The 21965-nt window shown below is 47.3% G+C and overlaps 1 protein-coding gene across 1 annotated transcript; it reads left to right on the forward strand.

Annotated features, from left to right (window-relative positions):
• The first annotated feature begins 568 nt into the window (after positions 1-568).
• LOC136628697 (oocyte zinc finger protein XlCOF7.1-like) lies at positions 569-21795 on the forward strand. Its single transcript, XM_066604801.1, has 7 exons — positions 569-629; positions 6998-7138; positions 9381-9557; positions 9640-9763; positions 9846-9906; positions 13609-13649; positions 20577-21795. The coding sequence occupies exons 2-7, from the start codon at positions 7064-7066 to the stop codon at positions 21350-21352; spliced, it is 1254 nt and encodes a 417-aa protein (XP_066460898.1). The 5' UTR covers positions 569-629; positions 6998-7063; the 3' UTR covers positions 21353-21795.
• The last annotated feature ends 170 nt before the right edge of the window (positions 21796-21965 follow it).

The following is a 21965-nucleotide window of genomic DNA, read 5'->3' on the forward strand; positions in this document are numbered from 1 at the left end:
ATATAACACCCAATCACAGCGCAGCTTTCATGTTACCTCAGTATAATATATAACAACCAATCACAGCGCAGCTTTCATGTTACATTAGCAGTATAATATATAACACCCAATCACAGTGCAGCTTTCATGTTACATTAGCAGTATAACATATTCCCCGCCCCCTTCTGAGACGTGCACGAGGGATGCATATTAGCCTCTCAGTGACGGATAGACGTATTACCTAAACGTGAGCACGCACTAGCACACCACATACACGCAGTGAAGGGGCGGAGAATCAGCCAACCCAAACAACCAATCAGGTTGCTGGAATCGCTGAATAGAACAGAAGTCTAGTGGAAAAAGTTAATATGCGTCCCGGGGGCGCTGGAGGCTCGTGGACATGCGCAGAAAACCGGAGAACTCGTGCGCAATTTGCTTCTGTGCGCAGACAAACGCAGAGCGGAAAAAGCGTCACATAACGTTTCTTCCAGGCGGCAGAGGAGCCGGTCACGTGATCCCCGACTCCTCCCACCAGTGGAACGACTCACCCATGTCATGTGATCAGTGATCCCTGACCCCTCCCACACAGGTAATCACATGATGGTGACATCATCACAGGTCCCGGAAGCGCACGGTTCCTGTCCGACTCGGTAAGTCTGTGTGCCCCTCATCAGGGGGAGAGCGGAGGAGGATTAACCCCATCAGGGCCGCCACCGGGGAAGGGTATCATTAACCCCATCAGGGCCGCCACCGGCGAAGGGTAGGATTAACCCCATCAGTCTGGGCCGTCTGGGGAGGAGGGTGGGGGAGTAGTCCTGTCAGGACCGCAGGAGCTGCTTATTAACCACTTGTAGCCCGGGACATGTTTTGGTTCCTGCAGGTCGGACCGCTCTGCGTTTTCTCCCTTCGCCGTTTTGTGTTTCTTTTATGGTGGGAATTTCTACTAAATATAAAGTAAACCGTAAATGTTCGTATTTTCCCTTGTTTTCTCGCCCGGAGCGCCGCTGTTAACCCTGTCAGTGCCGGCGTTCGGACTAAAAAAGAAGTTTAAAAAAGTCTTACTAGAAAAAAATACCCTTCGTCCCATATTTATGATGAACACATATTTGGCGCCGCGGCGTCCATGAAAGTCCGATCTATGAAAGCAGCGCGTTATTCCCGCACGCGGCGGCGTCATCTCGAGGGGGGGGGGGAGCACATAGCACCCCGTCCCCAAGAAAACATGTAGTAAGCGATCAGAAAGTCGTATGAACCCCAAAATGACACCAACGGAAACTCCAGGACATGCGGCAGATAGGGCGCCCCCCACAGGATGGTCAGTGGAAGGTGTAGACGGGGCGGCTGCCGAGATGTCTGGACTACAGGACGTGCGGCAGATAGGGCGCCCCCCACAGGATGGTCCGTGGAAGGTGTAGACGGGGCGGCTGCCGAGATGTCTGGACTACAGGACGTGCGGCAGATAGGGCGCCCCCCACAGGATGGTCAGTGGAAGGTGTAGACGGGGCGGCTGCCGAGATGTCTGGACTCCAGGACGTGCGGCAGATAGGGCGCCCCCCACAGGATGGTCAGTGGAAGGTGTAGACGGGGCGGCTGCCCAGATGTCTGGACTCCAGGACGTGCGGCAGATAGGGCGCCCCCCACAGGATGGTCAGTGGAAGGTGTAGACGGGGCGGCTGCCCAGATGTCTGGACTCCAGGACGTGCGGCAGATAGGGCGCCCCCCACAGGATGGTCAGTGGAAGGTGTAGACGTGGCGGCTGCCGAGATGTCTGGACTCTAGGACGTGCGGCAGATAGGGCGCCCCCCACAGGATGGTCAGTGGAAGGTGTATACGGGGCGGCTGCCCAGATGTCTGGACTCCAGGACGTGCGGCAGATAGGGCGCCCCCCCACAGGATGGTCAGTGGAAGGTGTAGACGGGGCGGCTGCCCAGATGTCTGGGCTCCAGGACGTGCGGCAGATAGGGCGCCCCCCACAGGATGGTCAGTGGAAGGTGTAGACGGGGCGGCTGCCGAGATGTCTGGACTCCAGGACGTGTGGCAGATAGGGCGCCCCCCACAGGATGGTCCGTGGAAGGTGTAGACGGGGCGGCTGCTGAGATGTCTGGACTACAGGACGTGCGGCAGATAGGGCGCCCCCCACAGGATGGTCAGTGGAAGGTGTAGACGGGGCGGCTGCCGAGATGTCTGGACTCCAGGACGTGTGGCAGATAGGGCGCCCCCCACAGGATGGTCAGTGGAAGGTGTAGACGGGACGGCTGCCGAGATGTCTGGACTCCAGGACGTGCGGCAGATAGGGCGCCCCCCACAGGATGGTCAGTGGAAGGTGTAGACGGGGCGGCTGCCGAGATGTCTGGACTACAGGACGTGCGGCAGATAGGGCGCCCCCCACAGGATGGTCAGTGGAAGGTGTAGACGGGGCGGCTGCCGAGATGTCTGGACTCCAGGACGTGTGGCAGATAGGGCGCCCCCCACAGGATGGTCACTGGAAGGTGTAGACGGGACGGCTGCCGAGATGTCTGGACTCCAGGACGTGCGGCAGATAGGGCGCCCCCCACAGGATGGTCAGTGGAAGGTGTAGACGTGGCGGCTGCCGAGATGTCTGGACTCCAGGACGTGCGGCAGATAGGGCGCCCCCCACAGGATGGTCAGTGGAAGGTGTAGACGGGGCGGCTGCCCAGATGTCTGGACTCCAGGACGTGCGGCAGATAGGGCGCCCCCCACAGGATGGTCAGTGGAAGGTGTAGACGGGGCGGCTGCCGAGATGTCTGGACTTCCCAAAGATATTGTATGTCTGATATATTTTTTATTGAACCGTTTACACATCCGTGTGCAGCCGGGCGCAGACCGCAAGACTGGCGTCACAGCACGAAAACAAAACCACCCGCTAAGAGCCGCTGCATGTTATAGCAGGGCCCCCGGGGCCACACTGCCACAGGCTCGCTATAACCGTTCAATCTTCAATTGGCTTCAACTGTAGAAACAGAAGCTGGAGACCAACATGAGAGCCGGCGGGGAGACACAAAGGGGACTGGGGAGACCACGAGGGGGGAGACACAAAGGGGACTGGGGAGACCACGAGGGGGGAGACACAAAGGGGACTGGGGAGACCACGAGGGGGGAGACACAAAGGGGACTGGGGAGACCACGAGGGGGGAGACACAAAGGGGACTGGGGAGACCACGAGGGGGGAGACACAAAGGGGACTGGGGAGACCACGAGGGGGGAGACACAAAGGGGACTGGGGAGACCACGAGGGGGGAGACACAAGCAGGACTGGGGAGACCACGAGGGGGGAGACACAAGCAGGACTGGGGAGACCACGAGGGGGGAGACACAAAGGGGACTGGGGAGACCACGAGGGGGGAGACACAAGGGCGACTGGGGAGACCACGAGGGGGGAGACACAAGGGCGACTGGGGAAACCACGAGGGGGGAGACACAATGGGGACTGGGGAAACCACGAGGGGGGAGACACAAAGGGGACTGGGGAGACCACGAGGGGGGAGACACAAAGGGGACTGGGGAAACCACGAGGGGGGAGACACAATGGGGACTGGGGAAACCACGAGGGGGGAGACACAAAGGGGACTGGGGAAAGCACGAGGGGGGAGACACAAAGGGGACTGGGGAAACCACGAGGGGGGAGACACAAAGGGGACTGGGGAAAGCACGAGGGGGGAGACACAAAGGGGACTGGGGAAAGCACGAGGGGGGAGACACAAAGGGCACTGGGGAAACCACGAGGGGGGAGACACAAAGGGCACTGGGGAAACCACGAGGGGGGAGACACAAAGGGGACTGGGGAAACCACGAGGGGGGAGACACAAAGGGGACTGGGGAAACCACGAGGGGGGAGACACAAAGGGGACTGGGGAAACCACGAGGGGGGAGACACAAAGGGGACTGGGGAAACCACGAGGGGGGAGACACAAAGGGGACTGGGGAAACCACGAGGGGGGAGACACTTACCCAGGGTAGAGGGAGAGACCTGTCTGGCACATCCTGCTTGTAGCTGCCCCGCTCTCTGCTCCACCACCTCTGTGTCACGGCTCCATCCTAACACCCCCTCTTGGCACCCACCCCCCTACCATCCCACCGCAATCTTGAATTCGGGCGAATTACGGTACGTGTTCCACAGCACCCACTCAGACATAGTCCCTCAGACCCCTCGTCGCCCAGCTCCACCATGTACATTAGCTGGTTCAGTTCCTGAACGAATTCTAGGGTCGAGGGAGCGGTGAGGAAATGTCGCACAAGGCCCTGTTTGATAGTCGCGAACAGGCCAAGGATAATCGACAGCAGTGCTATCTGCGGAGGGGCCTCCAACATCAGTCAGACCTATCATCTAGATAAGGGGTAACTTGCTTTTGTTGTTAATCTGCGCAGTAGGCTGTTAGCGCAGTCACAAAGCACTGCAATACAGAAGTACTGCAGTGTATTGTACCTTCTAACTACAAAGAAAAGTAAAAATCAGTTTTCCTTAAATCATATAAAAAATACAAACAAATGTAATTACTGTCACGGCATCCAAGAAATGCTAGACCGTAAAAAGGAGAGAATGAAGGACCGCAGGCACTGCCCTCGTGATGTAAACCGCAGAAAGGCGATTCACCCAAATCTTCTTTATTAGTTAATTAATAGGCAGCATATAACGTTTCGCAGCCCCTTCTTCAGAAATAGCTGGGAAGAGTGCAGGGACGTTAAATACCCCGCTCTCCACAGGAGAAATGGCCGGATTCTTACTGCGGTTCACAAGGGGAGTCGCAATGGTCCTTCATGTACTTCTTGTTATGGTCAAGCGTATCTGTGCCCCGTTACCCACGGTGATGGGATTTGGAGCCGCAGCACCTTACTAATTACTGACTACCACCCACTACCTGGAGCACACCTATAATGGAGGTCGCTCCACCTTCTCTTCTTTCGGACCGCATCCAAAAACGTCATTATTTCACACCGGGAACTTGGGGGAAAAAAAGAAAATCGTGAGATTTACTGTTTTTGGTCCCCTTGTAGGCACAAGAGCACAAGAGAGTCAAATGTCCTTTATAAAGTAAAATGTACAAATACAAAGTGCAGAACACGAGGCCAGAGAGATAAACGGAAACGCCTATGGGGCTCAGAATTAGCCACGCAAAAGCACATTTATGAAAAAATGTACCTTTAACCCATTCCCGCTGCAGGGCGTAAGTTTACGTCCTGGGAGCGGGGTACTTCCCGCAACAGGGCGTAAACTTACGTCCTGGAGATAGCGCGGGATCACATATGATCCCGCGCTATCCCGCAGCGGGAGCCGGCTGTCAGTCACAGCCGGCGTCTCGCTGCAGCAGCGGGGGGACATCGGAGATGCGCCCGCCACTTTTAACCCCTTCCCTGCCGTGATCTAAGTAGATCGCGGCAGGGGAAGAGTTCACAGCGGGAGCGCGGCTCCCTCTGTGTCTTCGGCCGGAACTCGCGATGTCATCGCGAGAGCCCGGCCTGTCACCATGGCAACAGGACGCCAGACACTGGCGTCCTGTATTGCCTATGCCTGAGATCGCTGTATGAGCGATAAGGCATGGGAGAGCAGTAGCTCTGCCATGCCTTATGACAGCGATCATCAGGGCAGTGATTAAAGTCCCTCAGAGGGACTCAAACAGTGTAAAAAAAAGAAAGATTTAAAAAATGAATTAAAAAAAATGTAAAAAAAAAGAGTAAAAAAACCATTTTTTATGCTTTTTCTCAGATTAGCATAAAAAAAGGTTAAAAAAAAATTAAAACCCCACATATTTGGTATTGTCGCGTCCGTAACGATGCGTACAATAAGTTGCACATGCTTTTGACTGTGCACCGAAAAAAACGCTAAAAAAAAAGCTAAAAAACTGAGGCAAAATGCTCATTTTTAGCATTTTGCCTCACTAAAAACGCAATAAAAGTGATCAAAAAAGTCGTATGTACGCCAAAATGGTACCAATAAAATCTACAGCTCGTCTCGCAAAAAATAAGCCCTCATAGAGCGCCGTACATCAAAAAATAAAAAAGTTACAGGACTTTGAATGCGGCAATTTAGAATAGAAAAAAGATTTCCAAAAAAAAGGGTTTTTATTGCAGAAAAGTGGGAAAACCTAAAAAAAATGTTAGAATTTTGGTATCGTTGTTACCGTACCGGTCTGCAGAAAAAATGGAAAGTCTCATTTATGCTGCATGATTAACGGTGTAAAAAAAAAAAAAAAAATCTATGGCAGAATTGATGCGTTTTCTCTCTCTGCTATCATTAAAAAAAAAAAAATAAATTTTACAATATAGTCTATGTACCCAAAATTGGCATCGATAAAAACTACAGTTCGCCACGCAAAAAACAAGCCCTTATACGGCCGCGTCCACGGAAAAATAAAAAAGTTATGGCTTTTGAAAAATGGAGATGGAAAAATACCAAAAAATCGCTTGGTCCTCAACGCCAAAATAGGCCATGTCATGAAGGGGTTAAAAGTGATAAAAGTCTAAAAAAAGCTACAATCAACTGAATAAAGTCAACGTGTCCTTTTTACGGCGCAGCGAATGACATAACAATAGCAGATAAATTCTAACCAAAAGAAATGTTTTTTAGAGTTTTCTCCATTTACTATACAGCAAATAAATACAAGCCTTCATCAGGCTGTGGGGGGAGGGGGGGGGGGGGGGTAAAAAAGACAAGAATGAAAAGTTGCTGTAAAAGAAGGAGTCGTCTTATAGAACTACAGGCAGCATAAATCCTGACAGCCGCACCCTGTACAGACATCTACAGGATGTTCTCTGGACACTGCGGGGTTATACATGAACAATTATCTAAATAGCAGCTGAATGTGGAGAAGAGTCATTGGGGCGGGTCTCTGCCAGCCTTCACCCACGGGACTGGTTGTCAATAGTTAAACAATCGGGCAGCATAAAACTCCTGATGGATCTCTTTAATATCTCTTCAGAAGTTTCCGCTTATTCTCTCCAGTAATTGTATTTTTATATGGATTTTGTGTTTTTTATATTGTCTCATCTTCTTTTCATTTAGGTTCTACAATACCAGATCCTCTGATATCTTCTATGTAACAGGATTATCCTGACTGACTCATTAAGGATGGAGAAGGAGAGTAACAAGATGGTAGAAAGTGTAAATCTCACCCTAGAGATACTCTTCCAGCTTACTGGAGAGGTGAGAGATTCTGATGATCTCACATTACATCATTCTCATCTATGGTAATAACAGATGATGTCACTGGAGCGGTGAGAGATTCTGATGATGTCACATTACATCATTATTATCTATGGTAATAACAGATGATGTCACTGGATGGGGGAGAGATTCTGATGATCTCACATTACATCCTTCTTATCTATGGTAATAACAGATGATGTCATTGGAGAGGGGAGAAATTCTGATGATGTCACATTACATCATTTTCATCTATGGTAATAACGGATGATGTCACTGGATGGGGGAGAGATTCTGATGATGTCACATTACATCCTTCTTATCTATGGTAATAACAGATGATGTCACTGGGGAGAGATTCTGACGCTGTGACATTACATCATTCTCATCTATGGTAATAGATGATGTCACTGGAGGGGGGAGAAATTCTGATGATGTCACATTACATAAGTCTCATCTATGGTAATAACATATGATGTCACTGGAGGGGGGAGAGATTCCGATGATGTCACATTACATCATTTTTCATCTATGGTAATAACAGATGATATCACTGGAGAGGTCGCACCAATGATCCCCTTAGCAGCCATGGTGTTAGTCTCCCAGCTTGATGCCACTGGCATACACAGCTGGGGGCTGAGGAGGGAGCGCAGCGCTTGGAGGCTTTAGTGAAGGGGAGTGAGCTTGACTCATCAGGTGCGTCAGTATTGCGTTTTGGCTGCCCTGAAGGTTTAGGCTGCCTGTCTACGGGCGATAGTTCATTGTGTTACCCGCGGCTGTGGGAAACGCAGTGATCGCTTTCCCTAACGTTGCTATGGAAAGCGCAGCCATGACGTCCAAGAGCCGCGATTCTCTGCGGTGAGCCTATCTGTTAAGTAGGCTCACCGCAGAGACCTGACGGTCTTCCCCCCACCCCCCTGCTTCCCCGTAGCGGAATATATCGCTAGAGATATTCCATCACGGCTGTGGACAGGGGGCCTTAGGGTTACGGTTACTTTTCCTGGTAGCCTTACATTATTAGTTGTAACTGAACCCTAATCCTGCAGGACAGCTGCTAGGACCTTCTGCAATGCAGCCAATGGGGAGCTAGGGGTGTGACAGGGGCGTTCCTCCATGGAAGCCCTGTAAAACCCTAGCTTCTGGTGGCGTCAAGATACAATAGTACCGATGCATTCAGTAAATGAAGAATCCAGCGCTGATCGCTGTTTCTAGCTCACAAAATAAATAGGAGCTGGGTAAAATGCAAGTGGCAAAAATGGATTGGAAAGGGTTAAGGCTACAGTATATTAAATCTCCGGCTCAAATCAACTGGGGTTGACAAGTAAGAATCCTAGAAAGAGAGGGGAGAAATTACAGACAGTGCAATCATTAGATATGCATGGGCCAGTCCTGGCAATAGCATATAAACAATTGCATATCCAACGTCAAGGAGTGTCCATCTCTTCTTCACCAAGAACCAGAGGTAGCGTTAATGGCATGAAGAGGTAACAGAAGTCGCTTCAACTGGCCCGTCCCACTTGGGTGTTTAAGAAAATCCAGGATCTACTGACGCTCCGGCCAGGCGATCACATCCTCCGTCTTATCAAGGAAATGGGAGCGGTTATCGCTGATCACTTTAGGTTTAGCCGGGTCTGGCATTCCATAGTTCAGCTGTTTAGAGCGGAAGACGCTTTATCTCTGCAAACTTCTGCCGATGCTTCTGCACTTCCAGGGCATAGTCGGGGGAAAATCTCACATGCTGTCCCTATACTTTTAAAGGGTCCATCTGGCGGTTTAATTCCAGCACTCTATCTCTGTAATTTAGGAGCTTGGCTATAAATGTGCGAGGAGGAGCTCTAGTTCCACACAGAAGGGATTTGAAAAGAAGTCAGATCCGTAGTATTCTTTAAGTAATGATTCCAGATATTCACAGGGTTGTTTCCCCTCTGGCACACTACATTATTCTTATCTATGATAGATGATGTCACTGGGAGGAGAGAGATTCTGATGATGTCACATTACATCAATCTTATCCATGGTAATAACAGATGATGTCACTAGAGAGGGGAGAGATTCTGATGATGTCACATTACATCACTCTTATCTATGGTAATAACAGATGATGTCACTGCAGAGGGAAGAGATTCTGATGGCGTCACATTGCATCATTCTTATCTATGGTTATAACAGATGATGTCACTGGAGAGGTGAGAGATTCTGGAAATGTCTGTAGTGATATTTATTAATGTTTCCCCATATACAGGATTACATAGTAGTGAAGACCTCTAGTGATGACTGTCGGGCCCCTGTGTGTGATAGATGGAGAAGACCCCTCAGCCTAACCACAGGGCCCCCACCTCACCCCCTGATACATGAGGACATCAATGTACAGAAGATTCTAGAACTCACCAACAAGATGATTGAGCTGCTGACTGGAGAGGTGACGCTGCAGGGAATGCTGGGACATTATACAGTAACAGCACTGGAGGCTTCTGGGTGATGACTGTATATTGTGTTGTCAGGTTCCTATAAGGTGTCAGGATGTCGCTGTCTATTTCTCCATGGAGGAGTGGGAGTATTTAGAAGGACACAAGGATCTGTACAAGGAGGCCATGATGGATACCCGCCAGCCACTCCCATCACCAGGTAATAGACAGGACTAAATCCACGGGGACTTTATTATCTGTATATAAAGAATGACTTCAGTGTCCGTCTGTGTTTCCTGCAGTTCCATCCAGTAAGAGAAGAACCCCAGAGAGATGTCCCCATCCTCTTCTTCCACAGGACCTGTGATGGGGATCATTAACGCTATTTTTTACTCCTCTCTCTGGCAAAGTCAGACTCCTACTGTACACTGATGAAGGGCAAAAACCCTGAAACAGTTGTCTGGTGTGTCTATGGGCTCTGGCTTTGCTTTCAATTCCGGGTCATTGTTACAAGGCTTGTACAAAGAGTCTAACATTGATGTTAGGGATTGCTGCCTTCCACTAGGTGGCACTGTGGAGGTATTATTCCATCTCACTTATTTGCATATTACCCAAAGGAGAGTAAATGGCCTTTTAAGTCTCACTTGCCGTATAGGTGCTCTCCCTAAAGAGAAAAGATAGCGTTTCTGACCCATGTGACACTTTGCGACGTGGGGGCGATCTGTAAAAAGAATGCTCAGACTTCCTTTGGCTGAATTGCTTCTGACTGTTTTCCCCGTTAGTCTTAAGAAATGATAGACCGCTGATTGCCAGTCGCGGCCTCTGCTGTCCCCATACTAGTTTGATCAGGGCTGATCGTAATGTGTCAAAGAACGATACAGGTGGTATAATAGGAACTGCCTGAAAGTTGTATAAAAACCTGGGTAGTACATCCATTTTAAGGGTATTTATCTGTCTGAACCATGACAGGTCCCTCGTGACATATGAGGAAGGGTCTACTAATGTGCATTCCAGAAGAGCCAGATAATTCAGGGGGAAACAATTTGGAATGGTCTATTTGGATAAGTATTTAATAGTCTTCTGTTGAGCCAGAATGCTCAAACTCTTGTATCAAGGAAGGCAGAGTGATACGGGGCTGGGTCATGTAGAGTGAGAGGTCATCGGCATAAAGAGCTGTCTTATAATGCACTCCCCTATTTGTAGGCCTTGGATACTGGGATCATTCCTGATTGCAGGTGGAAGCTGCTCCATCACCAACACATAGAATAATGGGGATAGGGGACAGCCCTGCCTGGGGCTGTTTTTAATAGAAATTAGGGAGGACAATCTGCTATCTACTCTGATCCTAGCCGTGGGGTAGGTGTAAAGGGCAAGGACTCCAAAACAAATACTCTTGGGTCCTTAATTTCTAGCTAAAGTCTCTGCTGGAATCCCCAGTGGATCCTGTCAAAGCCTCTGTATGCGCCTGCAGATAACCGACACATGGGTTCGGACCCAATCTGGGCCTTGGATATCAAAATGAGAGTTTTTATATTATCCGTAGCCTCTCTACCTTTAACGAAGCCCACCTGATCCGTGTGTATAATGGAAGGGAGATGAGGAGAAAGTCTATTCGCTACTTAATGGGAGCAGTTTTTCATCTACATTTATCAACAATATGGCTTCAATTGGGGATCTTTGCCAGGTTTCGGTAAGACACTGATATGTGCCTTGTCGTGGGAAAGGAGCTTATGAGGAGATTGTGGAAAAGACCCTGGCCAAAAAAGGGGTAAGCTGCTGCCGAAAAAGCTTATAAAAACGAGTGTGAACCGATCGGGCCCCAGGCCTTTTCCCTCTGGGGTGGTTTTAATAACCTCCTCTAGCTCGTCTTCTGTGATATCTGTTTCTAACATGTCCCGTAATTCAGCGTCTGTAGTCAGCAAGGCCGTCTCTGCTATGTATCCAGAGATGCGTTCCTGTAGGGCAGACGGATTCCTCTCTGTGAACTGACCCTTTGTCGTACAGTTGAGGTCTAGTTCTGAAGTATTTCCCAAATCTCTTTCAGATTCTGGGTGTCTATGCTTGCTACATTCCTAATGTGGGGATACACATTTTTGTGGCTCCTGGGTGGATCAGACCAGACATGCGCTCACCTGTTATATTAGAATATTCGTAGCTGGGGAGAGTGTCTGTTATGTGACGTTTTTAAAGTATGAATATGTTGGAGAAGGTTGGATATTTTAAATGTCCCTTGTTTCTTGATTCGTGTGCCGTGTTTGATTAGGAGGCCTCTAAGGACGTATTTCAGTGCCTCCCACTGCATGGGGGCAGATGTGTAATCCGTAGTGGGAGTTATGAACAGATCAATATGTTCCTTTACTTCATCTACGGATATATTACCAAAAGATTATTATTTAGTCTCCACATCCATTGGCCGTCTATTTGATGGGGCTGAAGAAAGAGCGAGAAATATCGGAGCATGATCCAACCATAAAATATCTCCAGTAGCGGCCGTAGGATGCCAGGATACAAAATAATCTATGCAGCTATAACAATTGTGTAGATGTGATAAAAAGGTGCAGTCTTTGTTTTGTGGATGTAATATGCGCCTAATTGAAGGGTATGTAACATTTTTCAGAGCTCGTAGCTGTCTGCGGGAACATTGCCTCCACCCGCTGAGGTGTGGATACTGGGGTTTAGAGTTATATTATAGTCCCGGTGATTGTAGTCATTCAGCTAGCATGTTCGAAAAAGAATGACCTGCTGTAGCCTTGTGCTTATTTGGGGCATACCAATTGGAAATGGCATCGACCGACAGTCAGTTTGATAACTGCATATCAACCCTGTGGGTCCAAACGTTTATCAATTAGGCAATGGGATAATGACTTGTGGAGGGCGATGAACACCCCGCCAGAACAGCTCTCGGGGTTGTCTCTGTGGAACCATTGCATGTAATAGCGGTCTCATTTATTTGGAGCATGCCCCACTTTAAAGTTTGTTTCCTGGAATAGTAATACTTGCATACTCTGTTTTACGCATATGATGCAGGACCTGGGATCTGTTTTGTAGGGAGTTGAATCCTCGAATGTTAAATGAGCTGAATTTAAGTAGTGCCATAGGTGAAAGGGAAGGCTGAGAGCAGGATAGAGAAGTGAAAAAATATATATATATGTAAAGAAAAACGTAAAAAAATAGAAACTTTAACTTGCATCTAAGCACAAAGACGTGAAACTCCTAACGGGTAGCAGGCTTTCTATCAGAGAAGTCTCCCTCTAACTCGGAAAGCCATTAATAAACTTAAACCCTTAATTATTAAATGCAGGGCATTGATTTCTTTAGAATAAAGCCTAAATCCAAATGAGTGGGTATCTGCAATTTAAGACGCCCATACCACAATATTACACCTTGTATGTTGAGAAATCACATCCTGAAAATACGTAAATGAACAGCAAGAAGATGTGATATATACACTTAATAGCTGATATACCTGGCTTCACCCTAGTTAATTTGATACAGGTGTTCACGTGTTGTACACATGGAAAGTTTTATGAAGGGGTGCTTACTTTAAAGTAACTAAGAAATAAAATATGTATACATATAGAGGAGCGTTAGATTCTCCTCAGACTGCATGTACTGATGTCCCTCTGCAGAATGTGTTACACCTCCCACTTTCCTCAATTAGGACCTAAAGATTGCTTGCGCCAAATGTTACGCTTGTACGACACCGGGAAGTTACATTACATAAGGATGCACTTACTTTTGCAATTAGCATTGAATAATCTAATTGTGACCTCCTTATTTTTCCTACTTAGGACCTAAAGAATGCTTGCGCCAAATTTCATGCCTGTAGGACACTGGGAAGTTACATTAGATAGGGGTGTACTTACTTTTGCAACTATCATTGAATAATCGAGTTGCAAACCCTTTACTTTTCCCATTTAGGACCTAAAGAATGGTCGTGCTAAGTTTGTACGACACCGAGAAGTTAGAGAATTATATTAGGTACATTACATAGAGGTGCCAATACTTTTGCACTTAGCATTGAATAATCATGTTGTGACCACTTTAATTTTCCTATTTAGGACCTAAAGAATGTACGTGCCAAATTTCATGTTTGTACGACATCGGTACGTTCTATTACATAGGGGTGCCAACACTTTTGCACTAAGCATTGAATAATCAAGCTGTGACCCTTTTACTTTTCCTATTTAGGACCTAAAGAATGCTTGTGCCAAATTTCATGTTTGTATGGCATCGGGAAGTTAGAGACTTAGATTAGGTACATTACACAGGGGCGCCAATACTTTTCCACTTAGAATTGAATACTTTACTTTTCCTATTTAGGACCTAAAGAATAGTTGTGCCAAATTTCATGTTTGTATAACACTGGGAAGTGGAAGAATTAGTGGCCAGTCAGTGAGTCAGCCAGTCAGTGAGGGCTTTTGCACATAGATAGATAGATAGACCTCTGATTTAACAGGATGGAGTGGTTCCCACCTCCACTTGCTTTGTACATACTTGAGTTTACAATATCCTTGTAGTTACCCTTTTGGTATGAGAGCGATGAGCTGCGATACTGCCAATAGATCTATTGATATAAACACAAAACCATATAGACCAGTAAGATGTAAGTTCTGCTTCTGGAGGGAAATTGGAATCAGAGGGATTTTCTTCGTGACTGTGGTCCCAGCTGCCTTGAGATCATTAACAAGTCCCCCCCTCCACGTGTAGTTTTAGGCTGATCTCTCAACTTCCTCATGATCAAGGATACCCCATGAGGTGAGACTTTGCATGGACCCCCAGATCGATGCCGATTGAGAGTCATTTTGTATGTCTTCCATTTTCTTGCTATTGCACCAACAGTTGTCTCCTTCTCACCCAGCGTCTTACTTATGGTTTTGTAGCCCATTCCACCCTTGTGCAGGTCTATGATCTCTTTGGTCTTGCCTATGTTGTAGAGGTTAGTCTGACTGATTAATTGAGTTGGTGGACAGGAGCCTTCTATAGAGGTGACCATTTAAGTCAGCTGTCTTTAATGCAGGTAACGAGTTGATTAGGAGCGTCTAACTGGTCTGGAGGAGCCTGAACTCTTAATGGTTGGTAGGGGATCAAATACTTATTTCTCTGTGGAAAATGCAAATAAATGTATATAATTTAGACAATGTGATTTTTTTTTTTCTTCTGGATTTAGTTTTGGATCTTCTATCTCTCACTGCTAAAATTAACCTACCCTAAAAATTACAGACTGTTCATGTCTTTGACAGCGGGCAAACTTACAAATCAGCAAGGGATCATATCCTTATTTCCTCCACTGTATAAATATCTCTTTTAGCAATATTTTATAAAAGCATTGGGAGGAGAATACAGGGAAGAAATGACCTGATTCCGGTTCTCCAGCTGCCCCCTTGTCTCTTGTGAGGTCCGTCCATGTGGGGATGTTGCCCCCCTTCTGCGACTATGGAGTCATTGAGCGCTGCTGCTGAGAACAGCACTTTTCTGCTTGCTGCACTGAGCCCGTAGTCCCCATCAGAGCGGTGGCAATGTTATCAGTGGGGCTTCCTGCTGTAGGAGCTTGCTCCGGGGAGTGCGCTATTGTGGCCACCATGTTTGGCAGCGCTTGGCGCTCCTCCATCTATTGCTGGCTGGCGAGGAAGCGTGCAATGCCCTGTGAAGATGGTGTTTCTGCCGGGAGAGAGGTAGACAGGGACACCTTCCTCCTTCTGTTGCCCATAATATTTGATAGGAATGTCTTTTTGTTAGTGCGTCTAACGGCTGTTTTCCTGAAGGGAAGACAGGAGGAGAGGATAAACATGTCTTCACTCCTCCATAGCCTGGCCACGTCCCGGAATATACTATTTATGAACCTGAGGCTTCCTTCATACCTGAGCTCCTCAATGTGAGTGATGATGGTTCATGGAGACCACGCTGAGCCGGGTCAAGGATGTATGTGGTAGACATGTAGGCTCCGGCATACCATAATCATCCAGACATTTACCCTTAATTATATTGAGAACTCAAAAGCTCTGCTACAGATATGGACAAGGTAAAATGAGAGAGTAACTAACGATTCATGGATGCCTTCTGATGTGCCTTGTACACGTTTGTCCCCCAGGATAGAGCAATGGTCACTCAGGAGCACCGTCGTTATACAGTTAGTATTTGACTGATTTAAAAGGATTCATTTTGGCTACTACTATTTTTTCCTACAGTCTTATCTTTTTATGTTTAGGCTATATATATATATTTAACTGTTGCGCCTGAGATTCTTAGGCACAACTCGTATGGGACAGTATACCGACACCCCATATGTGTGCTGTCCGATGCGTGGAACACTGCACAATTACATATACAGTTTACTTCCGAGAATTGGAGACTAGCAAGGCATCTTGGGATTTCTTTTCTGTTTTTAATCACTCAGGCAAAATACTACTGTGGAGTTGTTCTCTGGATAGGTGATCAATAGTTGATCAGCTGGGGTCCTCCAGTTAGGACCCTGACCTATCAGCTGATCAGGCACCCCCTGTCGCTATACAGAGGAGTTAGAGTTCCACTGCTCCGACCACTGTGTAGTGGCCTGTGTTTTAAATTAGTGGACAGTTACAAGACCGCAACTTGCAGTTACAAGCACCGCCCCCTACATGTATCCGAGCAGCAGCTTCTTTTCATAACCATATGTATCCTGGCGCTGTCAGCAGGCACCCAATCACCTGATCAGTCGGTGTTTCAAACCGCGGGCTCAAGCTGATTAACTACCGTGTTTCCCCAAAAATAAGGCACCCCCTGAAATTTGCAGAAGTCCCAAATATAAGACACCCCCCGATAGTAAGGCATAGTAAAGTGTGCAGGCAAGTCAAGAGGCCTGTCCCCTGCTGCCATCCCCGTTGTCTCCTACCTCCAGATGTATAGGTAGATCTGCAGACAGTCTGCTGTTATCCTGTCCCTGCTGTGCTGTTGTGAGCTCCCCTTGCTGGCTGGAAAAGTCCATACTGTACGTTCTGTTCCTGCTGTACATGTCTGCTGTGATGAGCTCCCCCTGGTGTCCGGAAGCTGCAATACCATCCCTGCTTACAAGTGGTACAGGAACTTCTGTCTGCAGACAGGTATTACTTTACACCCCTTATTTTTTTTGGCTCTGTGTGTGAGTCAGATAACCTGTGTGATTCTAAAGGCTGGGTTCTCACAGAGCCTATTTCCAGCGGAAATCTCGCAGTTTGGCCACAGCGATAAACAGCGAGGTTTCCGCCGGGAAAGCGCTGCTTCAAAACCCACGGCACTCAGCTGCTTGTTTTGAAGCGACCTGGCCGCACGCTTTTCCGTTTCTGTGGCCGGTGAATCCGCACCACAACAGCGGCTTCTCCCAGCTTTGCTGTGACAGATTTGCTGTCCCATGTGGACGAGATTTCTGAGAAATTTCTTCCACAAAGCTGGCCAATTGAGGGATTAGCGGCCACAGATGGATTTGCCGCAGCGAAATAAGACACCCCTGAAAATAAGACGTAGCGCATATTTGGGAGCAAAAATGAATATAAGACGCGTCTTATTTTCGGGGAAACAGGGTATTTGATGACCTTTCCTAAGAGTAGAAGTTGGCTCATCAATAGTATTTTGCCAGGGAAACCCTTTTTTTTAAGATGCGCATTGTGGACCATATTTTAGATGCTTTCCTAAATAATATAGTTACTAGAGGGACCCTATCCGGTGCCTCGCATAATTTTTTTTTAAAGATATTCCTCAAGCAGACGCTTCCTCTTGAAAAGTTACACCGGTTGAAAAGATTTCATATCAACCTAGAGGTGGTAGTTGGTTTAAGAAGCTTCTATCATGTGAGACATTTTGGATCTTAGTTTTTCTCACCTGTTCCTTTTAGACCTTAAAGGGGTGGTCTCGCGAAACCAAGTGGGGTTATACACTTCCGTATGGCCATATTAATGCACTTTGTAATATACATCGTGCATTAAATATGAGCCATACAGAAGTTATTCCACTTACCTGCTCCGTTGCTAGCGTCCTCATATCCATGGTTCCGTCTAAATTCGCTGGCAGCTTGCTTTTTTAGACGCGCTTGCGCAGTCCGGTCTTCTCCTTTCAGCACGAGCCGCTTCAGTGTGCTCCCCGCTACAGCTCTTCTGCGCATGCGCAGACGAGCTGTCACTGCTCGGGAGCGCGCTGGAGCGGCCATTCTGTACCTTCCTCTGTTAGAGGAAGGTGCAGAGCTGCCGAGCTGTCCGGAGAAGCCGTCCAGCTGTCCCGCCGTCCAGCTGTCCTGGTAAGTGATGGGCCGGGGGGGGGGGCTGTCGCTGCGCCGGGGGAACTACCGCTGGGCCGGGGGGGGCTGTCGCTGCGCCGGGGGAACTAGCGCTGGGCCGGGGGGGGGCTGTCGCTGCGCCGGGGGAACTAGCGCTGGGTCGGGGGAACTAGCGCTTGGCCGGGGGAACTAGCGCTTGGCCGGGGGAACTAGCGCTGGGCCGGGGGAACTAGCGCTGGGCCGGGGGGGGGCTGTCGCTGGGCCGGGGGAACTAGCGCTGGGCCGGGGGAACTAGCGCTGGGCCGGGGGGGGGGCTGTCGCTGCGCCGGGGGAACTAGCGCTGGGCCGGGGGGGGGCTGTCGCTGGGCCGGGGGGGGGGGGGGCTGCCGCTGTGATGGGGGGGGGGCTGCGCCGGTTACCTTCTGCCTGGCGGTGGGTGACTGGTCGGCCGTGTTCACTCCAGGGGTCCGGTCGGCGGCTGCGGGGCGTCGTGTTGTCATGGAGACACAGCTGGCAGCGTCTCGGGAGCGCGCACGTCGGGCTGCAGCGAGCGACGGGAAAAGAGCCGGCGGCCATCTTGGGGAAACTTTTATAAGTTGCTGAAACGCTGGAACGGTAAGTACAAACCAGCTAGAAATGTCATTTACAGGGGGGCTTAGTAATGTGTACTTAATGGGGGGGACTGGGCAAAAAAAAAAATTCACTGCTTCCTCGAGACATCTCCTTTAAGCATCGAACACATATTATGTAGATCTATTTATTATTTATATTGACATTTTCTATTTGAGAAGCTCTTTTTTTTTTTTTTTTTTCTTTATGTATTTTTTTTGTGTGTTGTGGTTAGAGATGAGCGAGCATCAAAATGCTCGGGTCCTCGTTATTCGAGTCGAGCTTTTCATAAAATTCGAGGGCTCTAGCTCTATTTGAGTAACAAACCCCATTGACTTCAATGGGAGACTCGAGCATTTTTGTATGGGACCTGCCGGTTGCCGAACCTTTTTTTTTTCTTCCTGTTCTCTCTTTCTCTTTCGCTTTCTCTTTCGCAAGAGCTTTACCTTACAGCTTGCATTCCTTAAGGCAATGTTTCCCAACTCCAGTCCTCAAGGCAACCCAATAGGTCATGTTTTCAGGATTTCATCAATATTACACAGACGTTCTTACTTGGCTTAAGCAATGTAAAATATTCTGAACTGTGCAGTGTCTCAATAATAGAGTAGAAGGAAGCTGCCATCCAACACTTGACAGCATAGCTATAAAATGTCCCATTGGATTATCTAGTAGGAATATCATGTAGCGTCATCCATGGTTTATAAGTTCACTGCAGACAAAGGCAAGGGAAAGTCCACCATGGAAGAATGGTGTTGAAGTCTACACTTGACCTTGGGGGCTGATAAACACCCCCCTCCCCCACACACACACACTAAATTGATGCTAATAAGTTTTTTATTTCCCACATCTTGCTGATACACTATATTTATATATTCTGTTTTGTATCTTTTGATTTTGCAGGGTGATATCTTTCTTGATCTCTTGGATGACTTCCATGTAGTATATCTTCTTTTACCATATTAAGTAAACCTTATTTTTGTCCAGTTTGTATGTGAACCTGTTTATTCTGGCTGTTGAACATGCTATAAAACACATGCTATAAGTAAGGCTCCGCGGAGCTGAAATGCGTAGGTTAATCTAATGGAGTTTGCGATTTCAAGTCCACGAATGTTATTTGAAAATAATGTGTGCTGGAGCCTACCTCTTCATGTCTTTACCACACTGAGACAGGAACCTATGAAGATGGGGGCTTCACTACAGAAGTGGAAGTATGCAAGTGAATATCCTGGTGGCCATGGGTGTACATAAAACTAATGGGCCCCATAGCAAAATACAGAACTGTGTCCACTAGCAGAAAGAATTATCCTATCTACAGCCCAGCATTCGGAAATACAGAAGCTCAACTCCAGTATACCTCTAAGTAATACAATCACCATATTATCATCCTATACCAGCTCTGCATTGTAATCACTATCAATGTGTAGTTCCCTCTAGCGATCACAGATGGCACCTCCTCCTGATGGGTGTTGTCCATCTTCATTTTTTTTACTGCTATGAAGACTTCCTCCAGAGACCACTTGTCTCGTCCCACTCTTCCATTTTACCAATACCCTTAATACCTCTTTGTACCCCTCCATGTGGTGTTCCCCTATGTGGCCCTTGAAATTTACAGTGCCCCCTCTGTGGCCTCTAAAGCTTACGGTGCTTTTTCCAACCCCTGAAACTTATAGTGCCTGCTTTGTGTCTGCCCCTCTAGCAAAGGTCTGCAGGTCCATCTTAGTCTTTCTGGTCCGGATTATGCTTTTCCCAACCCAGAAGCTGACTCCTCCAACTCTATCTGGTTCTCTGTTTAATACTACTTGGAGATGTTGAAGTTGGCTTCTTCACTGAGAATGCAGCATCCAGATAGGTAGGACCATAAGGGAAAAAAAGACTTGTGCAGAATTTTGGAGAGGGCCTGATAAGTCAGTAATGTAACAGGTGGTCTGGCCATTTCATCCTGGGCCCTATGGTAGTCAAGTGGTCTTTCTACATTGGTGCTACACCACGGCTGGTGGCCTAACTTCAGGATATACTGGTGCTTGCTTTGAGGTCTACTGGTTGTGATCTGTTTTGCTATCACTGTTCTTAGTCAATAATTGCATTTTGCTACATGATTTGTAATTTGTATGGAGATATTTCTATAGAAATGTTATAAAGTATCAAAATTTGAAAGCTTCATAGTATTTAAAAATAGTAAAATTAGTTTTATTCTTGGCAGATAACGGTACCGGCAGCTCAAAGGGACATCTGATAGCTGTAGATTATAAAGCAGAGAATTGTGGTATCACACATGATACATATGAAGAATCTGCTATTATCCCAGATATCCCCTCAGCCCTTCACAGCAAAGATCCATCATCTGATCCTCTTATACAGGTCCCATCTTCTGATTCATCACCGACTGATAAGCAGGAGAAAAGTCACAAAAGGGAAGAACATCAAAGAGCTTATACAGGGGAGAAACCGTATTTATGTCCAGAATGTGGAAAATGCTTTAAGGAGAAATCACATCTTGTTAAACATCTGAGATTCCACACAGGAGAGAAGCCATTTTCTTGTACGGAATGTGAGAAATGTTTTAGTTTAAAATCTGATCTTGTCAGACATCTAAAAATTCACAAAGGGGTGAAGCCGTTTTCTTGTTCAGAATGTGGGAAATGTTTTACAGCAAAATCACATTATGTTGTTCATCAAAGAAGTCACACAGGGGAGAGGCCATTTTCATGTTCAGAATGTGGGAAATGTTTTACATCAAAATCACATTATGTTGCTCATCAGAGAATTCACACAGGGGAGAGGCCATTTTCATGTTCAGAATGTGGGAAAACATTTAAACGGAAATCACATCTTGCTCTACATCAGAAAATTCACACAAGGAAGACGTTATTTTCTTGTTCAGAATGTGGGAAATGTTCCAATCGGAAGTCAGATATTGTTCTACATCAGAAAATTCACAGGGGGGGAAGTTCTCTTTTTGTATTGATAGAAAAGTAATTTATTGTAAGGCATCAAGGATCTCCTAGAGGAAAATATTGTCCTGTTCAGAGATTTGCCTCTTCTTGAAACGCATACAAGGAAGTCGCCATTGGTCTTTTTTCTTTATTATTTCTTTCAATAAAGTGACAGCATTCTCATGCTCCATAAATAAGATCGCTACTGAATTATAAAGGTGGCGTTAATGTAGCATCAGAATGAGCAATTGTCCGACTACACTAGGGGGGTGTTCACAAGTGGATGGATTTCCTGCGCCAAAATCAGCACCATGTTGCCATGAGTCTACAGCAGACTTGATTGCATCGATTTGCTGTCAATCATGTTTTTAATCTCTGCAGAGAATCCGCAACACATTACCACTGAACATGCCATAGCTCTCGATTTCAAAATAACCTTTCCTGTAGTGGGCACATAACCTCTGAGCTCAATCGCAGTTTATCCTCTACTTGGGTGGAGCCTGCATGGCTGGGGGCCTCTTCAATTAGAAGAGTCGCTTGTGTACAAAAAAGTGTACAAAAAGCTCCAATCACCAAAATCAGGTAAAAAATATACCATGGATAGGAGAGAGAATCTTCTCTCCCCCCCCCCCCCCCCCCCCCCCGGCCCCAGTAAC

Source organism: Eleutherodactylus coqui, chromosome 5, assembly GCF_035609145.1.
Source record: "Eleutherodactylus coqui strain aEleCoq1 chromosome 5, aEleCoq1.hap1, whole genome shotgun sequence".
NCBI classification, from domain to species: domain Eukaryota; kingdom Metazoa; phylum Chordata; class Amphibia; order Anura; family Eleutherodactylidae; genus Eleutherodactylus; species Eleutherodactylus coqui.